The sequence below is a fragment of the Clarias gariepinus genome, chromosome 20 (assembly GCF_024256425.1).
Source record: "Clarias gariepinus isolate MV-2021 ecotype Netherlands chromosome 20, CGAR_prim_01v2, whole genome shotgun sequence".
Classification (NCBI taxonomy): Eukaryota; Metazoa; Chordata; class Actinopteri; order Siluriformes; family Clariidae; genus Clarias; species Clarias gariepinus.
The window spans coordinates 17,822,287-17,843,410 of NC_071119.1; the positions used below are offsets into that span (position 1 = coordinate 17,822,287).

The window sequence follows — 21,124 nt, forward strand, 5'->3', positions numbered from 1 at the left end:
GGTTTCCTCCCACAAAGATGAGCAGGTTAGGCTAATTGGTGTTCCCAAATTGCCCATTGCATGTGTGTGTGCCCTGAAATGGATTGGCCTTTATTGTTTAGGCCTACGTGAGCTAATTGTCATTTTTATTTATGCTCATGCTAACTAAATACATCTTACAATAAGCTAGGACTGAGCCTTGCTTGTGTGTGCGCATATGAAAAGAATCAACAAAGTAGCAAAGAGAAAAAAGATCAAAGGAGAAGTGCTGTGTTGTTTAGTTTTTTGCGTCTATCAATAGACATGCTTCTTTGTCTTTTGTACCGTTTCTTTCCTTTTTACTTTCTATTCTCTCACTCTTTCATGCCTAAAAAGCTGCCCATCTGCTACGGTGAGGGAGCCATGGTGAGGCATTTGCTAATTACAGCAGTGTCTATGAGCACACGCACAGATTCTCTCTGTCTACATTCTGTATAAGCTAGGTCATGTGTAACATGTAAGGAATTAAATATTTAGACACTTCATGGCTTGCGTTTATAGGAAATAATAATCAAGATGATGTACATTACTTTATTTTACTATAAGAGCACATCACAACTTTTTTTTTGTGGTGAAGGCACATTTTATTTGGTAATCAACAACCATTTTTCATAATGTATGTTATATAGAAGTTAGTTCTAACTATATGTAGTATGCCTGACGTTATTAATTACAAACTTGGGTGAAAGTAGGTGAATATAGTCCGCAGTACTGGAAAGAGGAGAGAGCAGCTGCCTGCAAAAACCCACATTCAAAACCAATTATGGAAGCACTTTCAGCAAGAAAACATGTTATGCCTTTAAACTTATACTGGGCCAGTAGTGGCGCAATCGGTTAAGGCTGTGGATTTCTGAGCTATTGAATGAAAAGTCTGGGGTTCAAGCCCCAGCGCTTCTAGACTTCCACTGTTAAGCTTTTAGATATGTGAAAAAATCATTTCACTGGGCTGTAAGGTACATGTGACTAATAATAATTATTATTACACAAGGCTGAATCCTAAATCCCTCTCTAACCCCTAATCAAGGGCACTAAAACACTCTAAAGGCTGCTAGATTCTGATTTGGGATTTAAAATCGGAACCTGGAAGTTAACTGAAACCGGACAATCAAATAAAACTCCACGTCCTCCATCAACAACTGTCGGTTGTCAGCTCTACCAGTCACGGTAAGTTCCGCCAGCCGTGGAAGGATACAGTACGTGTTAACTGATTTTTAAGGATCAGGCATTCCACTTGCTGAATGTTCACGGGAATGACCGCAGTGGGCTCGGAGCCACCGTAGCCTGAACCATCATACAGTTTGCACCATTCAAATGTTTTACTGCGGCTACTGTAGGAGTCTTATCACTGTACCGCGCTACCACTTAAGCGCAATAGGTTTTACAACTTCATTCACGAGAAATTTCATCACAAAGAAAAAGTGGAACATTGAAGTTATTCGGGCAAATTGAAGAGCACCAGGAGATAATTACAGTAGAAGCAGCATGAATATTGTATGGTATTGAACTCTCTGGGTTATCTATGACTATATTTCTATAACAAAAAGGGAAGATTTTAAGCAGGACAGATTTTAAAAGTGTCTGTGTGAGAGTGAGTGAGTGAGTGAGTGAGTAAGGGGGTGGAAATGATTAACGGGTGTCTTACTGTAACTCCGGTGTTTAGTCCAGCTGCTGTTATTTCCTCTGCCCTCTGTGTCCGGCCAGGAAGCGTTCCCATGGTAATGGCAGGAACCGAATCTGGCCTGCCAATCACAGCTGAGTCTCCATGACGATTGGGCTGGACTCCAGGTCGAGAAAACAAATAGACGGAAAGAACTAAACAGGTAGGGGGGGGAGGGACGGAACAATAAAGAAGTAAAGGAATAACGAGTTGTGCTTGTCCTTTTGCACCTTTGTCCTTTTTCCTTTTGCACTCTGTATGAGCACAGCAGATTGTGTGTGTGTGTGAGTTTGTGTGTAACTACGCTATATAACTTGATTTATCTCTGTGTTTTAGCAATACAATATTTGCTACAAAGTATATACAGGAGGTGATCTGTGACTAAGAGTGTACAAAGGATTGAAGTGATTTCGCAGTGTGTGTGTGTGTGTGTGTTATAAGGAACATCTGGCTTCACAGTTCTGGAGAATATGCAGAAAACCAGATGTTAGATGAGTAAATCTCAAATATGGAAACAAGGCCCCCTAAAGACACACACACACACACATATGTATTTTACCTCTATATGTATGCATGCATGTATGAGCGAGTGTGTCAGGATCAGATGCACCGATGTTGATGTACCATGACTTTGTACATTCGGCTCTGAGGATTTCTGAAAATAGAAAAAAAAAAAAAAGGCTGGCCTACATTTCCTTGCTCGTGCATCAGCACAGTGGTTGCCTTTTAATTTTGCGTATCTGGATTGCACATGTAGCTGTGGTTATCGTAACTGCGTTTATGTGCTAAAGGCTGAGAGTAAACCTCTTAAAACCTAATAATCAATGTAGTGTTAAATCACGTTGAACATGTGGTGTTTGAAAGCACAGCTGTGACTTCTTGGATGTTCTGCACGGAAAATTTATTTCTGCTTTGACGTGTGCTGTGTTTACAGTGTTTTTAAGAACTTCCCATATGTAGCCCACCCGCATTAGTATTCATGGATATTGACAGTCAAATATTACTAGAGTATACAGTAGATTAGCATTTGTAGGATGCTTTGAATTTCAGTTATGGTTGATTACATGGTTTGAGTCGAATTTTGTGCCATTCATTGGATTGATGTTTATTGAGTGACTGCAGTCGTTCAGGTGAACGTTCAGCGAGAGAAACGAATGATCCTTGAAAATCAACAGATAACAACTTGTCATTTTGCAGAAGAGACGCATCTGTCTGCGAGGAACTGTACACACAATCGTTCTTAGATAGAACACTACTTGCAATCGCACGTTCCTTGCACTTTACAGGAACTCGACAGGGAGTTATTGTCACATCCCCCATAAAGTCCTGACCTCGCGCCAAGCGGAGTTCCTGGGAGGCCGTGGAGCAGCCAGTCCTATCATGGCTCAGGCGTACTGAGAAAAACCTTCTACAATGATGGTATCCAAGCACTGGAATAAGTGTATCAGCGTAGGAGGGCATTCTATAGAGAAATAAATAGAGTTTTTACTCTCATAACTGTTCTGTTATTCTGCACAATCTATAGTCCCTGTTTGACTTGAACGCCCCTTGTATAATCAATAATTGTAGGTTGAAGTTATCTGAGATCGATAGTTAGAAAACTTTGCTGAGTTCCCAGTGTAACGACTTTGTGGGCCTTTCTTTAGGCTGCACAAACACACACACATGAAAAAGAAAAGCTTTCAAGAAGGGCGGAAAAAAAGAATGATGACCAAATAACTGTTTGTTACAAAACAGAAAAGTAAATATAGCAATAAAGAAGCTGCAAAAGCATATTATGTATCACAAGACACAGGACATCTTCTTGCAAAAAACTATAATAGTTTCTTTGTTGAACAAATAGAGCATCCGTCATACAAGGCCCTGTGATTGTTACCAGAGAACTAGTGCAGTTACTATAGAAACAATGGAGTATTAGCACATTGACCACTCACGAGTCAACGATTCAACACCGCTGTATAAAAACATACACTCCTAAACCGTTCCTTAACAGAACGGTCACTTTTATGGTGTGTGAGTGTGTAGGCAAGTTTTTACGTTTTATGATGAATAAAGAAACGTGTCAAATATCACATTCACATTTTTTTTTAAAAAAAGGAAAAGATTGTGGGGGGGGGGGGGTTATTTAGCAAAATGTTTCAAGTTTCAACAAAAATGGAGCCAAAACATTCATGTGGATTTGGGTTAGACGTATAAATATAATTAAATGTAAATCTTTGAAAAATAAGGATAGAAATACAGTAGGTTGGAACTTCGAAGAGAGGAAGCACTGTTTGAGATTTGACTTTACAAGCTATTGCTTTATTTAATCTAATGAGATATTACAGCGGTCTTTAAAATGGAGACTGGGATTTCCCTAAGGAGGAAATGATATGGGGAAGTTAGCAAAAGTGTGTAAAAGTATAAAATCAAGTATGTACTGTGTAATAGAAATAGAACTGACACCATAGAAATGAATTTAAATTGTTTGTACTGTATATAATAATGATGTTTGAATAGACAATGTAATATACTGTAATAATGAGGATTGCATAGACAATGTAATATAATATAGATATTGCATGGATCTCTTAGGTTAACCAGTCCATCACTTAATGATCTTTCTTTTTTATAATTTTCTGATAATCAGATTTGCTCAAATAAAAATAACTAATGGCCAAAGACTCTATATACACTGTCCAGCATAAAATAAGTTGCATAATATAATATAATATAATATAATAATATGTTGTTCGATCATATTACCTCATGTCATAGAATTTATTTCCATCATACAGTTGCATTCGTTTTTGGCTGAGATCTTGTATTGTTGACAGGAGATCATGCTATGATTTCCAAGACGTTTAGTGATAACTAATTCATGTGTGAAAGTGATTCTTCATGGTCCAAGAAACACTCTTTCACTATTTGAGTCCTGGAATATGGTCGCGGCATGAAGGGAAGAAAAACTCCATAGATGTGAAAACTTGATCATCCAGTCAAGTTCATTTTATTTATTTTATTTACGACCCCAGATCATAACACAGTGACCATTATGCATGATGGGTGCTAGCGTTCTTACCATAAAATGGATGGTCACCAAGCATTAAAGATTTTTTAAATTTTAAGAATTAAGTTCAAGAATTTTAACGGACTAAGTTGACAGTTTAACACTATCCTTTGATGTTTTTACAATGCATTGGACCCAATTCCAGTAATTTCAGTATCTCCTTAGTTGTTTTCTTTGCTTGATGCAGGCCAATTTTTTCTTCTGAAACACAGTAACGTTTTTAATGTTTTTTTATTGTTGTTTACGAAACAGTTAAGGTTGAAAGAATTGTTGAAACATATTAATCGCTGCACTAATTATTCAATCAAAGGCTCATAAATATTTGCTTATTTAAATCCAAATGGTGACATTTTTGTGACATTTTATGAGAAAATTTCCGCAATTAGCCAGAATGAAAAAAATGTAAAACAATTTAATAGAATATGGGGAATTTAGGAATCTGAGGATCCGGGTTCGATCCCTGCTGTCAGTGGGTTGTCACACCCCTGCAGCCACTGCATGCAAGAAGGGTTGCGTTAGGTAGGGTATACAGTAGAATCTGTGCCAAATGTGTGTGTGGATCAAATGGTCCGCTGTGGCGACCTTTGACAGGAGTAGATGAAAGAAAGGGTGTGTGTGGGGATTACACTGTAATACAGTGAAATATAGTAATTATAAAAAAAAGTGTACCCACCCTGGTGAAAAATTACAGTTTTTTTATATCATAGAATAAATCCAGGATAAATGATGTCAGATCTTTTTCCACAGTTGGATATAAAGTATCTAACAAAAAATATGTGGAAAACAAAAAAAGAAAGCAAACATGTGTCTGTGCTTAGAATTAACCTAGATCACATTCCAACTTATGAGCCTGTCATCAATTAGGTGATTCTGTCTAACCCCAAATAAAAACCAGGTGCTCCTTGACTAGCCAAAGCCTCTACATATGAACCGATCCAGTGCCAGTATTTTGTAAAGCCAAATGGACAAATTACTTATGGACTGATGAGACCAAGGTCAAACTTTTAGGTCTAATAAAAATAAATGACAGCTTATTACCCAGCTGTAACACCATACCCTTGATGAACATCATGTTATAGGGCTGCTTATCTTCAGCTTCAGACAAATAAATGTCTGAAGGTGTTAGCTCGACGTAGACGATGAAGAAAATTGCACCTTCCAGCACCTTCAATTTTAATAGCCGGGTGTAAACGTTTTATATTTGTTGCATGATGAGTTGCATAGGATTACATCATGGCTTTTTAAAAGAAGCATCTTTTAGACTGTTTTATTCTACACAACATACTGAGGACGAGGAAGCAATGAACAAAATCTTCTAGCACACCCACTGCAAAATGTCAGCTACCTTCCACACACACGGTTTCTAGTTCTTGTTAGGACGGCTTTTCTTTTTTCTAATTGAACGTCTGTTTTGGTTAATGTGGAAGGGCTGGATTTTAATGACTCACGTGAGTCTGGTTAACTTAAAAACTCAGAAGCTGACTAAGAATATGAATGTTTTGTATTGTATCTCTTAGGATTATCATAAATATCTGTTTTTTCTGTGCAAATGCTCTTGCAGAACAATTTGTTTGTGTCCAGTTACCCAATGTGTGAAAAAACGTGCCCTTCAGGTACCAACCTGACAGATTGCTGGCGTGGAATGATTCACAGTTGTGCATATATTTGAATGTGTGTGATCAAGCCAGTAAGATCTAGCTCGCCAAATCCTTGTTAATCAGAGTTGCCATGGTTACTTTTTTTCTTTTCACTACAGTTTCTTGGCATGTTTAAGCCAATAACAGCTATCAGAAACCTGTTGCAATATTTGAGGAGATGAATAAAAGCAGATTGATTGGACTGCATATTCCACTTATTATTAAAAATAATAATATTAATAATCAGTACAATATATTTCCCTGGATTGTTGCTAATAAGAAGAAATTTGTCTGATGAGTGTCAGAATCGAAATGGATGCATTGGGTTTTTCATCCTTTATATATAACTGATGTTGTGGTACAGTACAGTAGGTTTAAATGCTCAGTAGTGTCCATAGCTATATTATGTAGATATTACAATTGACATATTGCACCTAAAATAAAAAAATATTGTTCTCTGTTATTTCTTTCCATCACAGATGTCTGAAAAAAATTAAATATCGTTACATGCAGTTCCAATTTTGACAGCAATTTTGCCCATTGACACTGAATAATGAGAACAAATCAGCATAATTAGGGAGAGAGAGAGCAAGAGAGAGAGAAATGTGTGTGTTCATGGTTCCAGCCTTGAAGCCTGCGTTAGTGCACTCTGTAGAGTCGCTAAATAGTGAGCCTGCTGATGTCATCTCAAGCAGCTCTATTGGAAATAGGAAATATTCCTTTAAATCAACTTCACTAGCTCTCCTGAGACACAGCGTGTGTGGTTCATTGGTGGAACGTTTTTCAGACAGAGTAAGTAATATGACAAACGGCATGTTGTTTTATTTTCATTTCACCTAAGAAATGACAGCTGCTGGCATAAACAGGAGATAATGATCTGTCTCTTGACTTCTTTTTCTTTCCTACCCATTTAAAATAAGACTTTCTTGTATTTTTCACAGCTCCAAATATGCATGTGTTATATACTCTGGTAACGCCAACATGGCTCTATAAATGTGCATGTGAATGCATGTGTGTATGTCCACAATGACATTGTCCATTATCTCGTGAACGATATTATGTTCCTTTCAGTCGTTTACTAAGTTGTTCCGTCTCCCTTTGTCATTTGTCCTATGACTCCTTTTCTTCCTGGAGGGCCGGGTCCAAGGGGCGAAGCGGGAAACTTCGTTGGGGGTTACACTCTTGCCCTGTTGCTAGGTTACAGCCTCCCGTCTCTAAAAGGCAAGCTCGGTCTGGTTGTCATGGCGATCTCAGTCGTGTGAAGGGTGAATGGCATTGCGGTGGTAGTGTCATGTCTAGGTTTTTGTACACACATATTTGCGCGCTCACACACAAACACACATGCACATGCATACACATTCACGCAGTGTATTTATAAATGGGCGGGATCAAAAGGAAGATGAAGACAGATGAAGCTTTTGCGGGTCTTTTGTTAGAAACAATTGAAAAGCTCAGTTGCAGTGTCCATACGTTTACTAGCCAATTCAAGCTGAATTATTACAAATTTTATTTTAGTAACTGAAAACGATGATTTTATGCTTGTATTTTATATTTCAAAATGTTTCTCTGTATTGTTTAGCACTTTTTCGTAGAGCTCCTTTTGTTTCACATGCATGGAGAAGAGCCATGAACATGTGCTGTCGGATGCGGGGTGGGGTAGGGCGGCCTCAGACTTATTTTATTCGGTACATTTAGTGACTGCTCAATTGGATTGGGATCGGGAAAATTTTAAGGCCGGGTCTTGGGCTTTTTTGCCTGCCACACTGTGGGGTGTGTGTGTTCTGGTGCATTGACTTTTTTCAGTGATTTGCGCTGCACTGGCTTTTCTGTGGACTGGTCCAGACAGGCTGGCATTTGGGCCCCGTGGCCATGGGTGAGCCTTTATCCTGTCCTCAGTTTATTGGTACATAATTGATGATTAATGTTAAAATGTGAAAATGGCTGATCGGTGTATATTTCAGTCAGCTTTTAGGATGCTTCAGACTGTAAAACTGAATCAGCATTGAGTAAATTGGCATCCTTTAAAACCTTAAATGTAGAATACATTTTCCCACAAGGTTCTATTTTAGGCCCACTTTATATCGACCCTCTTAGACATAATGTATAATAGACTTATATCTAATATGTTAATGGTTCTATAGAAGAAACAACAAGACAGGACACGATATAAGCCCTTATATCCAATACATAGTAAAAGCATGCTGATAAAAGAACAAACTTGTTTCTCAGACTTTCCACATTCCTTATTAATTACTGTGCATGTATAAAAAGTGGGATGCATAAATATATAATAACTATAAAACTGTCTTTATTGAGGATGACCGGTGTGATATACAGTACAGTATCACTAGGAAGCTAATCAACCTGCAGGTCATAAAAGTAGTCTTTATCACATCAGGCTGTGTCACATCACCGTGTCTATAATTATGTCCCATTTATCTTTTACTTTAAACAGCTACAAACCGTCATTCATTTACCAACCTTTTTCTTTGCTCTCATATGAAGACATAAATACAGCTTGTCGTGCCATAAAAATAGCAAAACTCCAAAGTACTGAAGCTGTTCCTGCAGCTTTAACTTTATCTACATTTATTTAGAGACAATGTCTCTAATTATCATTTTCCTTCCACTTTTGGTCTGGTTAATACAAGGGGTGTTCAAGTCAAACCAAGACTTTTGATTGCGTAGAATAACAGTATAACACCGTTATGAGAGTAAAAACTAGCTTTAATTCTCTACATAATCCCAGATACACTAACACACTTATCCCGACCTTTCACTGGTGCTTGGATAGCATCAAGGTAGAAAGTTTTCTTAGAAGAAGTACACCAGAGCCATGATCAGACTGCCTGCTTCAGATCTAAAACGTTAGCCTCCCAGGAACTCCTTTAATGGACCAAACATATGAAAATCGCATGTAGCGAGGTCAGGATTGTATTAACTAGCCGAGAAAGGTCGAGTTCCTGTAATGTGCATGGAACACTATTGGAAAGACATCACATGGCGTTTCCCTAACAATTAATACAGTATGTCAAGGCTTATATTGAAATATTTTCAATAAATGCAGTCAGAACAGGTAAACTATAAAGTATGAGATGTTATTAAATCATTAGAACTAAACAAAAAACAAGGTTTAACAATTAGCTAGTTCTGTCCTGTGTAGCACCTTAGCATGTAGCGCATGTACTATATGGGAAATGATGTCATGTTAAGACAAATTCTCAGATTATCACATGACTCCACCGCCACAGAATGTTCATTAGATGAGTTCAAGTCAAGCATAAAGCTGAAAAGAACTTTCCAGAACTTTCCAGAAGGGAAAACCTATGTCACTGTGGGTCTTTATGGGTTTCAACGTTTGCACCGTTCAGATGTTTTACTGTGGCTAAGAGTCTCATAATTTTAACAGAAATCTCTTCAAAAGTCCCAATTTAACTTGAACTTCTCTTGTTTTACGCTAGAAGTAAGATGAAGCGTCCTTCATACATAAATCATACATGGTCATACTGTACAGTAAATCAGTTGTTAGTATTAAGTCTAGTGTTGTTGTTGTTTTTTTAGCGCTAGTTGTTGGAGCTTCTAAAGCATTAAAAGAGCACTATGTGCAGTCTAAAAGAGCAGCCTGTAGATTGAGGGGCTCCTAGCCAGACCCTGTAAAAAAAAAAAAAAAAAAGTGGGGGGAGGGCGAGTTAAGCGAGCGAGTTTAGTCATGGGGAAGAGGAACCGTGCCAGTTGTTTTTATGCACACACACATGCTTATGCACAAAAGAGACAGAATGGTATGCCCAGACCAAGTACAGATAGAAAGATAAATTTAAAAAAAATTAAATATGTAATGCACGCACTGCGCATATTTTTCACCTGTGAATTATGCGGGGAAGCCATGCCTATCTTTCAGCGAAGGCACAATTGAAAAGATGAACTGTGACGTTTATGGTAATGAGTGTGTGGGAGTATTTACAATCCTGCTATCAGTGTCTGGAGAGCACCAACCTCCATTACAGAAGCACTTTTGTTCTGCAAAGCCAATCAAACACCTTTTATTTAGCCTACCACTTAAGCTTGGCCTGTCAAAGAGCCACCGTTTAACCTCGCTTTCTCTCTCTCTCTCTCTCTCTCTCTCTCTCTCTCTCTCTTTGAGAATCTGCATGGTTTTCTCTTTGCATTTGGATGAAGCTGCACTGGACAAACAGAGCTATAATAGACAAATCTAGACAAACCCCCTTTCAGGAAAGGAGTACAAGATGGATATACGTAAAGCATGACATTATCTCCAGCCTCCAAATGGTTTTTTCGCTGACTCTCATGTTTTGTATACTTACAGCAGGCCACTTTAATAAGAACACCGGTATACAGTACTGTACGTAGTGCTGTTACGCTCTATATCATCACTCCAATCTGATTGTCGGAACTAAGTGTCGTGTAAAGAATAATGACAATGACCTGAAGCATACTTCGAAATCAATCCAAAACAAGCAAGTGGAATGTTCTGCAACAGCCAAATCATTCACCCAACCTGAATCCAGTTGAACAGGCATTTCTCTTACTAAAGCTACCACTAAACTACCACTAGAACAAGCAGGACGTGGCGAAGTCTATGAGTTATAGATTTCATGTAATTGACTAAAAATGATGTGAAGCCAAATATTGAAAAATTACTATTTAATTTACAATTAGGTTGAATTCCTTTAGATCCTGTAATTTCTACAAAATTTACCCAGTTGAGATGTTAATCTCCTTAAATTGGACCTCTAGTCTAACTAGGCACCGTAAAGGCTAATGATGATTACTGTTGTGTTTATTCCCATTTTACAACCGTGCTAGGGCATCTGTTCAACATTCGCACATGCATTCACACACTACGGGCAATTTTGGAAAGCCAATTAACCTAACTTACATGTCATTGGACTGTGGGAGAAAACCCACCAAGCATGGGGAGAACATGCAAACTCCAAACTGTATTTCAGTTCAGGAATGCATAGTGTATTAGTAATTAATATATGTAGTAACATATGAAAATAACTAAATAATAATTATAATAAATAAATAAGGTCTTGTACAAGCATGCTGATGCTCTTTTTTGTTTCATTTCTTTTTTTAATGGTGTTGCCTTATTTGTTTAATCCTGTTTGAACCCATTTCCTAGCCTCGGGTTTATCTGTTCATTTTTTTTCTTTATCTGAAACATGGAGTCTCCTGAGTCCCTCCTTCTGCCAGTTAAAGCCGAATGACTCTTACTTAAGCTCTTTACTGCCCTGGTATTCTAACTACGCTTGTACTTCAGCCATGGCTCTCTGCTTTATACTAGTTGTTCATATCAAGTTTACAATTTACAATAGAGACACTTTAGCAAGCAGAGCCTCGTGCTCTTTATGAGTGTATGTTTGCACCGGATGCCTCAGTGTCCTTGGAACACATACAGTGCACCATAATAGTGGTAGATAGTGATGCCCATAGTTGTGAATACAAAGCGAGCTTTATGTTTAAGTATAAAAATTAAGGGATGTGTTTGACTTTGTTGCATTGTAGGAGCATATTTGCACACCTCTAGAACCAGGGATAGGAGCCTTCAGAAGATGCAAGCTTGCATATGAGCAGGCCACATGTGTCATATCAATTGTTATAATGGCAAAATAATGGCAGTCTTTAAAATATTTCCAAAACAAACGTCTTCTGTGTTTCTACCCAACCACTTTCGAGTGTCATAAAAGCTCCACTAGAGGGGGTCAGAGTGCTGCATGTCATTCTGAGCAAGTCGTACACTATGAGGCCATAAACAAGGCAAAATGATCGGACTTCTCATTTTTTGTAACTTAAAAACATTTTTTATATCTTTTGTTTTGTTTTTCATCAAGTTTCTACATAAGAAGCCTATATTAGATGATAAATTTGCCTGTAATGCGTCATCATTTCATCGTCTATAATGCTTTATCTTGTATAAAGGGTCATAGGAGGCCTGGAGCCTATCCCAGGAGACTTAAGGATCGGCGTGGACAGGGTGCGAATCCATCATATACACACACTACGGGCAATTTGGAAACACCAATTAACAGAACTTGGAGGGGGCAACGAAGATTATTTAGCAATAAACTTCTTGGTTGACTTTATCTTAAACTTCTTTTGTTAACAGCATTTAACAGGTTCCTATGCAGTGGTTTCTTAGTGGTAGGTGTCTCATCTGTCATGTGGGTGCAGTTCCCACCCAATGTCCCCAAACCCTAGCCCAATGGAGATGCAGAGCCGGTCCCAAGCCTGGATAAACTGGTAGGGTGTAAAACCGGGTGATCCACTGTCTTGACCCCTCAATGGGAGCAGCTTAAAGCCAATCCAAGTTTCCTACATTACCCATAATCCTACTTGACTACCTAGCAGGGCTAGTGTGATTTACATGCTGGCTTCATGTCTATTTTAAAAGATTGATGAGGGAGCTTTTCAGTCCTCTCTCACTTCCCTATCTGTATATTTGCTCAAATAGATCAGACTCCAGAGCTTCAAACTTAATGCTAACATGCAATTTTTAAAAAATATTTCTATCCCATTTCCTTTCTTTCAGATCATGTCAGAATACAGCTCTTTGCTGAGTGACTTGTGCGAGAACATCACTAACGAGGATCTGGAGCAGCTGAAGTCAGCCTGCAAAGAGGACATCCCTGAAGACCAGAGCAACTCCATTACATCCTCCAAAGAGTGGTTCAGTTACTTGGAAAAAAATGACAAGCTAGCTCAGGGTGAGAGAATGGATGTGTGGGAATAACAGCTTTTAATTATTTAGGTGTTATAAACTGTAAAGTCTTTATTTGTTTTCATTTTCAGTAAGGTTTGTTTTTATTAGATTCTTGGAAATTTTTGTTTGTTTGTTCGTATACAGTTCCCTTATGCGTTTGTGTTCACGGCAGATAACCTCTCATACATCGAGCACATCTTTGAGATCTCGCGACGGCCTGATCTTTTGACCCGGGTCATCGAGTACCGTACGACTGTGCTGAAGATCTCAGAAGATGATGAAATTGACACTAAACTCACACGAATCCCATCAGCCAAGAAATACAAGGGTACCAATATTTTTATGTTTTTCTTTTAAAATCCTTTTTTTTTATTACCACCAGACTATGGCTTTTCTACTACTAGGTGATGGTAGGCACTTAGTGTTGCATTAGGGAAGCCACTGGATGCTACTTAGGGGTGTGATAATACAGCCAAGTCGGTAATGGTTGAAGAATTTAGTAATATTCAGTAGTTGAATCTTTCAAAAACAAAATAAAAACAAAAGTTTTAAGGAATATGAGGTAGTATCAAAAAGTTTCAAGACTAGTTTCAAGACACGTCAACAGATGGCAGCACAAAGCTGCACGCACATTCACAAGGAGCACCAGTCTTCAACTGCAGCGATACTGCAATGAGATGTTAGAAGAACATCATTGGAAGACGGCGAGTGTGATCAGTATGACCTTTAACAAGCTCAACCCCTGAAAATGTTGAAACCATTTGGCAACTTGTCTTTGATTATTGCCGGAGAACAATCCACAACATTGCTGCCATTCTCGGTGTGTCATATGAAACAGTCCAGGCAATCTAAACATGCGTTGTGAAGGAACATTGCATCAAAGTCTTCCAAGAACCTCGTCAGAGTGTGGTGGATGACCCATCCTTTATGTTGAGGATCATAAACGATAACAAAACTTGGGTGCATGTGTACAACTCTGAGACAAAGCAACAGTCTTCACAGTGAAAGAGCCCATCATCTCCCTGACAGAAAAAGGAGAGGCGGGTCCACAGCTCCACCAAGTGCACGCTCATTGTCTTTTTAAACAATTGTGCATCAAGAATTTGTCCCCAGGGGCCAGACCATTAATAACGATTTCTACTCCCAAGGTTTAAGGTGTCTGGGTGAGGACATGAGTAAGCTTGTAAACAGAGTTAATCTTGAAACCTTTTAATACCACCTTGTAGTAAATCATAAAGCATGGCAAGATGAAAGGCAACATTGGATAAAAGCCACAACTGGAGATTACGTGAAGCAATAAAGTTTAGGAGACATCTGACACTGCTCATCACCATAAGAGCATCATCCCCTTATTGAGGCTTGGTGGTGGAAATATCAAACAGTATATACAATGGGGATGCTATTTATCAGCAGGGACATGGACAGGCCAGGGCTGAGGGCAATGTGAAGTCAGTCAAACTTCCAGAAATTGTATCTAACATTGCATTTCTGCCATTGCAACAAGTTCAAGTTCAAGTTCAAGTAGGCTTTATTGTCACTTCAACCATATAGAGTTAGTACACAGTGAAACGAAACAACGTTCCTCCAGGACCAAGGTGCTACATGCAACATAAACTTACAACATAAATTAACAGAGAAGCTAAACTAGCTAGCTAGGAGGCCTAGTTAGCTGGCTAGCAGAGACAAGACAGATATTCCTAACATAAATTACAACATAAATTAACAAAAAAACTAATTAAAAAGACTATCTACAGGTTTTTTTTGTTTTTTTTTCCCAGACAACAGACAACAACATAAAGTGCACGTGCAAATGTGCAAAACGAGCAACAACAAAGTGACAGTGCGACAACAACGACATATCAGAACATAAAACATAGGCATAGTGTATAGTCAAATCAGCAAGTTACAACAACGAGAAATTCTGTATGAAACGTCACAGCGATGCTGCAATGAGTCACTTGACATGTTTAGAGTGGCCTGCACACTTCAAGAGTAGAGGAACTTCACTGAAAGTGGTAGACCATAGAAAAATATTGTGTTACACTGTGATTTTTGACCCCATATTAACCAAAATGCGTGTAAAAAAATATATATATATATATATTTTTGTTTACGTTCTTATTTTTTACAGATATCATTCGCCAGCCTTCAGAAGATGAGATCATCAAGTTGGCCCCTCCTCCCAAGAAAGTCTGAGGTTGAAGTTTGTGACCATTTCTTCTTTGTCCATGGCACTCCACCTTGTCAAATCGTCTTCAGCTTCCATCTATTCAACCCCGCGTTGTCCCATTCACTCACCACCCAAGCAGCCACGAAAACAGCTCAACAGCCAATCGGATTCACAAATGCTCCATAGCCACATTCTGAACCCAGGAGGATTAAGAAGTTTTGAAATCCAGAAGAAGGTGAAAGAAGGAGTAAGAGAAGGAACGATGGAATGGCCTGATAGTTAGCGTTTGCCGTCAGTGTCGCTGAGATTGCGTTTCCTGCTATGGGAAATTGTTGTTAGTGAGTATGTAAGCTCATGTGAAATAGACGTGAATTGTGTAAATGAAAGAGGGTTTTTAGTCTGACTGTAGAAATGTTGAACGCAACAGTGTAGTACTTTTACTTCATGCTACATTCGAGTGATAGTGTAAGTACAGGTCACTTGGCTGTAGATTCCCTTTAAAACTCACAAGTTCACCACCTGCTAAAATGTTTAGAATTTAGTAAGAATTTAGTGTCGAGAACCATTTGAGAATTGCAAAAGCCAACATTTGCCTTCCGTAGAGAGACATAACATGTATGTGATTAGATCTCTTTAAATTTAAATTATTTTTATTGTTTCATTTGTTTATTTATCCTAAGCATTGTAATGAGTCATTTTATAAAAGTATCATGAATAGCTTATATATATCACATATCAAACATATCATTAGGGTCACATGTTTTCCAGAGTGTTTCTTTGATTATTGATATAAATACCCATATTGAAGTATATAGTACCATATGTATTAAGATTTTAGGATTAAGCACCTCAAACGTAAACAACGTTTGTGAGTGAGGATTAAACAGTGACCAGAAAAGGCATCATTCCATGTGATTTTATTGGCTTCTTGCACAAGCACAGGGCTTGTTAAGACTTAATATAAGGTTAAGTTTTTAGATTGTCTTAAATCATAAACTGTGAATGAATTATTTTTGCTTCTCAGTATACTAAACATGGTTTACATGAAAATGTCATATGATGCATAATTAGAAATCTGAGAAATGACGGACATTAACATTACAATTAACATTGTGAAAATTTAGTGTCATATAATTAAGGTATTACAATAAACATCCGGGGTGGACAAATCACAACTTATTAGCTAGTCCACCGGTGAGGTGGAACACTAAAGTCATGCCCAGCCTCATGTTTTCATGTTTTGGTAAATCTGACCGACCAGACTAAAAAGTAATATCTAAGGTATTGTCAGACGGACGTTTAAGTCAAACCGGAACTTTTGATTTGGCACAATAACAAACCACAGGTATGAAAGTTCCCTGCTACACTAATGCACTTATCCCAGCGTTGCACTAGTGCTTGGAAACCATCAGGATAGAAAGTTTTCTCAGTACACCAGAAACGTTGGCCTCACTGGAACTCCGTCAATGGCCCAAATATTTTATGTGGAAATAGCTTGGAGCGAAGTCAGGACTGTATTGGGATATGTAGTTCCTGTAATGTGCAAGAGGTGTTCGGAAATGACTGTACAGTTCCCATAGACAGATGTGCAAGTTGGCGACAAAGTTAGCTGTCAATTCTCAAGGATCAGGCGTTTCACTCACTGAATGTTTGCCCAAATTGAATGTTTTACTGTGGCTGAGAGCCTCGTCTTCTGTAAATGTTAATTTCGCCTAGTCCTAGTTTGACTTGACCACGCAGTATAATAACAAATAACCAGCTAGTTAAGGGCTTTCCACGGACTAAGGGAATTAATTTAATATTTGAGTTGAAACTGTGGCCATAATGTAATGTAACACAACATAGCGGAAAAAAAAAGAAAAAAAAAGTCATCAGGTCATTGATGACTGTTTCCTGTAAGCTGTCCGACATTTGTTTCTTTTTATTCATTTTTATCGCTGTAAATTCAGAATTGTTTTGATATATGTCTGTTGCCTTGGCTTATTGGTGTAGCAGAGTAGGTGGCAGGATGCCACATGATTGCAGTAGTCAGTAAGGTGTAGGGTTATATTTCTTTGGTTATTTAACCTATTGTACTTGTCTGCTGGGCAGTAAATAAACAAGTAGCTCAGATGCTAAATCTGTTTGTCCTGGGCTAGTGATTTGTCCTCCCCTGGTTAATAAGGTTGCTTATGAAATAAACAGTACCTATGTAAAGTTAATAAGTTACATCAATAATAATTCTTTTTTTCAAAATCCTAACAAAACCAATAGGGTTCCAGCTCTGGTGATGCTTGTTCCTCTAATAAACTGTCAGATCGAGTATAGCAAGCTGAAATGAATTGGTATTACCGAATGATTATACAGTATTTATATCAAACACATTTTCAAGTGCATCTTCATCGTCCAAGCCATCATAATGTATAAAATTGACTAGTTGCAGAAAGACTGTTGATTTAAAATCCAATATTAGCTAAATCACTGTGTCTCTTTTTGCCCAGCCTCTACAGACTGTTGCTTTTGCTATGCTAAATACCAGTATGCATTCATATGACATTAAGTGCTAGAATAATCACTGATTTAATAACGTGTTTTTGTGCGTTTGCGTCCGTGATGTGTTTTTTACAGCTAGTGTTAAATGTTAGCACTTGCAGGGTATATGTGTTTCCCACCAGCCACCCACTCCCCCCCAAAAAAAACACCCTGGACATAAAACTGGGTTTGAGTCCAATTTATACCTATTCTTATCTTTGTGCCAACTAAACAAATGTGGTTTGGATTGGGGTTATTTGTAGTAAATCTTTGTGTTTCGGTTTAGATCGCTGGCTTTTTTTTTTTTCGTGTGATATTCTCTGAGAAACTGTAGGTATCATAAGAAGTTGAATTTTACCTTTTGAATTCTCCAGTTTGAATACGATCAACTCGATCTGAATTATCTTCAAAGGTGAATGTTAACTGGTTATAAAGTATTAAGCATTGTTGAAAGTAGCATCTTTGTTTCTATGAAGTACTTTGAGTCATACTATTTGTATCAATGGTCAGAGGGAGTAAGAGAAATGTTTAAAGATTTACAACTTGATAGCAAAGGCTTGATAGGTCTAGGAGTTTGCACGTTCTCCCCTTGCTTGGCGGGTACTCTGGTTTCCTCCCACAGTTTAAAGACATGCTAATTGGCTTTTACTGTATGAGCGTGGAGTTTTACCTTACCACTTTAGACCAGTACATCTTTATAGAAGTATTCATCAGTTTTGAAGTATGTGTTTATTCCCCGTGTCATGCAGACCTTAGTAAGCAGGAAATTTCTAATATAAAATGAAATCAAACAGCGACCAAGTTCAGTCTGAGGGTTGGAGGTCTTAGTTGTTTAACTGTTTTCCAGTTGTGTATGTAAGGTTCAATGTTTGTGACCTTGTGACTTTGATAGTTTTCGATGTTCAATCTACAATTGACAAGTTTAGGAAGTCAGAATCTTTGCATATTCAGTATAAGCCAATTCGCAATGTTGTGCACTGCCAATATAATATAATTTGTTTGGTTTATATGCTTTAAACACAGTGTAATGCTATTCTTATTTTCTTACCCAGTGTGAAAGTAAATCTTAACTTTGTCCTACATGGTTAGTCTTTATTTTTTCATGGTTTATCTTTACTTTTTTTATGTCTGGTTATTGATCAGACTGCTACAAGCTAATCAAGCTTTCATGCTATTTTTTTTAAAGAATTTCTACAAATGAGGTCAGTTCCATTGTATATCAAGCAAATTAGAAATATCCAACTATAATTAAAATGTACAATTAATTATAATATTACAACTGACAATAGGTCAGTAAAAAGGACTGGAAATACCCTCACTTTATTTTTATAAATATATCATATAAGTTTGTAACAGTAACAGCTTGAATCAGTGGTCACACTGCTAAGGCTCAGATTGCACGTGTACCTGTTACTGTAGCTCTGACTTGCCAAGACACTGACGAATAACTTAGTTAATGAACTTATTTGGAAAGGTCATGGGCCGCCTTTCAATCCTGTTTTTAACACACCCTAAGCCAGAATTTCTATTGCAATCTCAAAGGAAAAGTTTAAAAGTCATTTAGCTTAAATGTTTTCCTTTAAAATTAGTTTAGGACTGCATTTTGAAGGCATAAGGCTTTAGTGTTGTGTTATGTAGACAGGCGACACCATCTAAACAATACAGTAATACATAATGACATTATTCTATTAGCTAGTTAGGAAGCTAGCTAATTGACAAATTACTATATAACTGACAAATTGCTATTGCTGTATAAATTGGATGATAATAAGAGTAAGTTATAAGCTCTACATTTGCATAAGGTGTGTTAAAAATCAGTATTGGAAAATAAAAACATGGCCTCCATAATCCTCCCTATACTTATAGTTGTGTATCTACGTTATATGCAGAACTATAAGGATAATGTGGATTTAGTCCCTATATTATCATTGTACATTAATGCAAATAATTTAATATGAATGCAAACCAATTGCTTTGCAGTATGAAATTAGTCGGTACTTTGCTAAATACTTGCCAAGCTCTATGCAGATAATACATAGTAACTGCACTGTGCGTATTATTTGTTACTATCATCTCTTGGTCATCTTACCTCAACATGCAAGTGATTTAAACTTTGGATTAAGTCTGTAGGCATTGAATTGATCAACTGCATTAACAAAAAAAAAATTGACATATCCAGTGTACAGTATAATGAACAGCATCTTAAGCATATGCACATAAAAATGTCCTGTTGTCAAAATGTCATATTGTCAAATTGGAATTCATGACATTAAAAACATATTGACTTTAACAATGCTGCAAAAAAAAAACATATAACGGTAAGAAATGAGCCACTACTGGCTTACAGTATAACTGACCCACAGGTGTTTTATTTTAACTTTAGCTTTAAGTCTCAGAGCAAACAAAAATCTAATCATATAATAACCTTTAGAAATTATTTTTCGATTATGATTTAAACTTACAAAGTATTTTTATTAATGGAAAGATTTTTTCAATTCTGGCTGATGTTTTCACCTTTAGGTAGTTGTAAATATATATATTGTGAATTTATAGCAGTGTGTTTTATTATTGATTTATTTATTTAATGCAAATGGATTTTTTTATGTACTGAAATTTGCTTACTAACTGGAAAATATGAGAATGTGTGTCTATTAACAGTTGCAATGAATTTGATGTGTAATGAGCCTGATTTTGCTATTACTTCAACTGAAGGGAAAAAAAACAGTTTTTATTTGGAAGTCTTGCCTCAGGATTCTTTTGCTATCTGGCAGTAATGCTTTCTCTTTTGATACACCTGTTTGATGTAATTTATTATGTTCATTCTCTGATTGCTATGAAATTTGACTTTAATTTTCAAAATGAACCAGACTCTAAGATTGGCAATCTGTAGCCATCAAACTTGGGAAATTATAGCTACTTTATTTTCTCACCATAAATGTACTTTAGTTTCTATTCTACCTTCAGCTTAAGACATACAAGTTGGATTTTTTTTGTTGTAATGTAAGAATTTTTTTGTCTGTATTTTCGTTAGTGATGTTAAATCATTTCTAACTTTGCTAACACCACATGGTTTTTATCTTGACATGACTTTAATGTGTGGATAAATGCTAATGGAGTTGATAATAGCTTAGGAAGCAGTATGGTGGTGATGTATGTTATTAACAGGGTAAACATAGAAAGAACAAATGAGAGAGCTGATCTGAGTGTAAGCCTGAACTAACAGAACAGTGGTGTTCATATTAAAAATAATTGATTGAAAAATTGAAAATGAGTCAATAACTTTTGCACATAAAGCTCTGAGATGAGGTCGGAATGTGTCGAGTGAACTCCTGTTTGTGTGTTTGTGATATTGCGTTTT

The 21,124-nt window shown here is 37.3% G+C and overlaps 1 protein-coding gene across 1 annotated transcript; it reads left to right on the plus strand.

Moving 5' to 3' along the window:
• Positions 1-6,976: 6,976 nt before the first annotated feature.
• LOC128508575 (astrocytic phosphoprotein PEA-15) lies at positions 6,977-15,453 on the plus strand. The gene is made up of 4 exons (XM_053479943.1): positions 6,977-7,153; positions 12,915-13,089; positions 13,258-13,413; positions 15,217-15,453. The coding sequence occupies exons 1-4, from the start codon at positions 6,977-6,979 to the stop codon at positions 15,279-15,281; spliced, it is 573 nt and encodes a 190-aa protein (XP_053335918.1). The 3' UTR covers positions 15,282-15,453.
• The last annotated feature ends 5,671 nt before the right edge of the window (positions 15,454-21,124 follow it).

Coding starts and splice junctions, on each gene's coding strand:
- LOC128508575 (XM_053479943.1), top strand. CDS start 6,977: ATGGTTCCAGCCTTGAAGCCTGCGTTAGTGCACTCTGTAGAGTCGCTA. Junction 7,154..12,914: donor TGGAACGTTTTTCAGACAGA/GTAAGTAATATG, acceptor CCTTTCTTTCAG/ATCATGTCAGAATACAGCTC. Junction 13,090..13,257: donor AAATGACAAGCTAGCTCAGG/GTGAGAGAATGG, acceptor TGTTCACGGCAG/ATAACCTCTCATACATCGAG.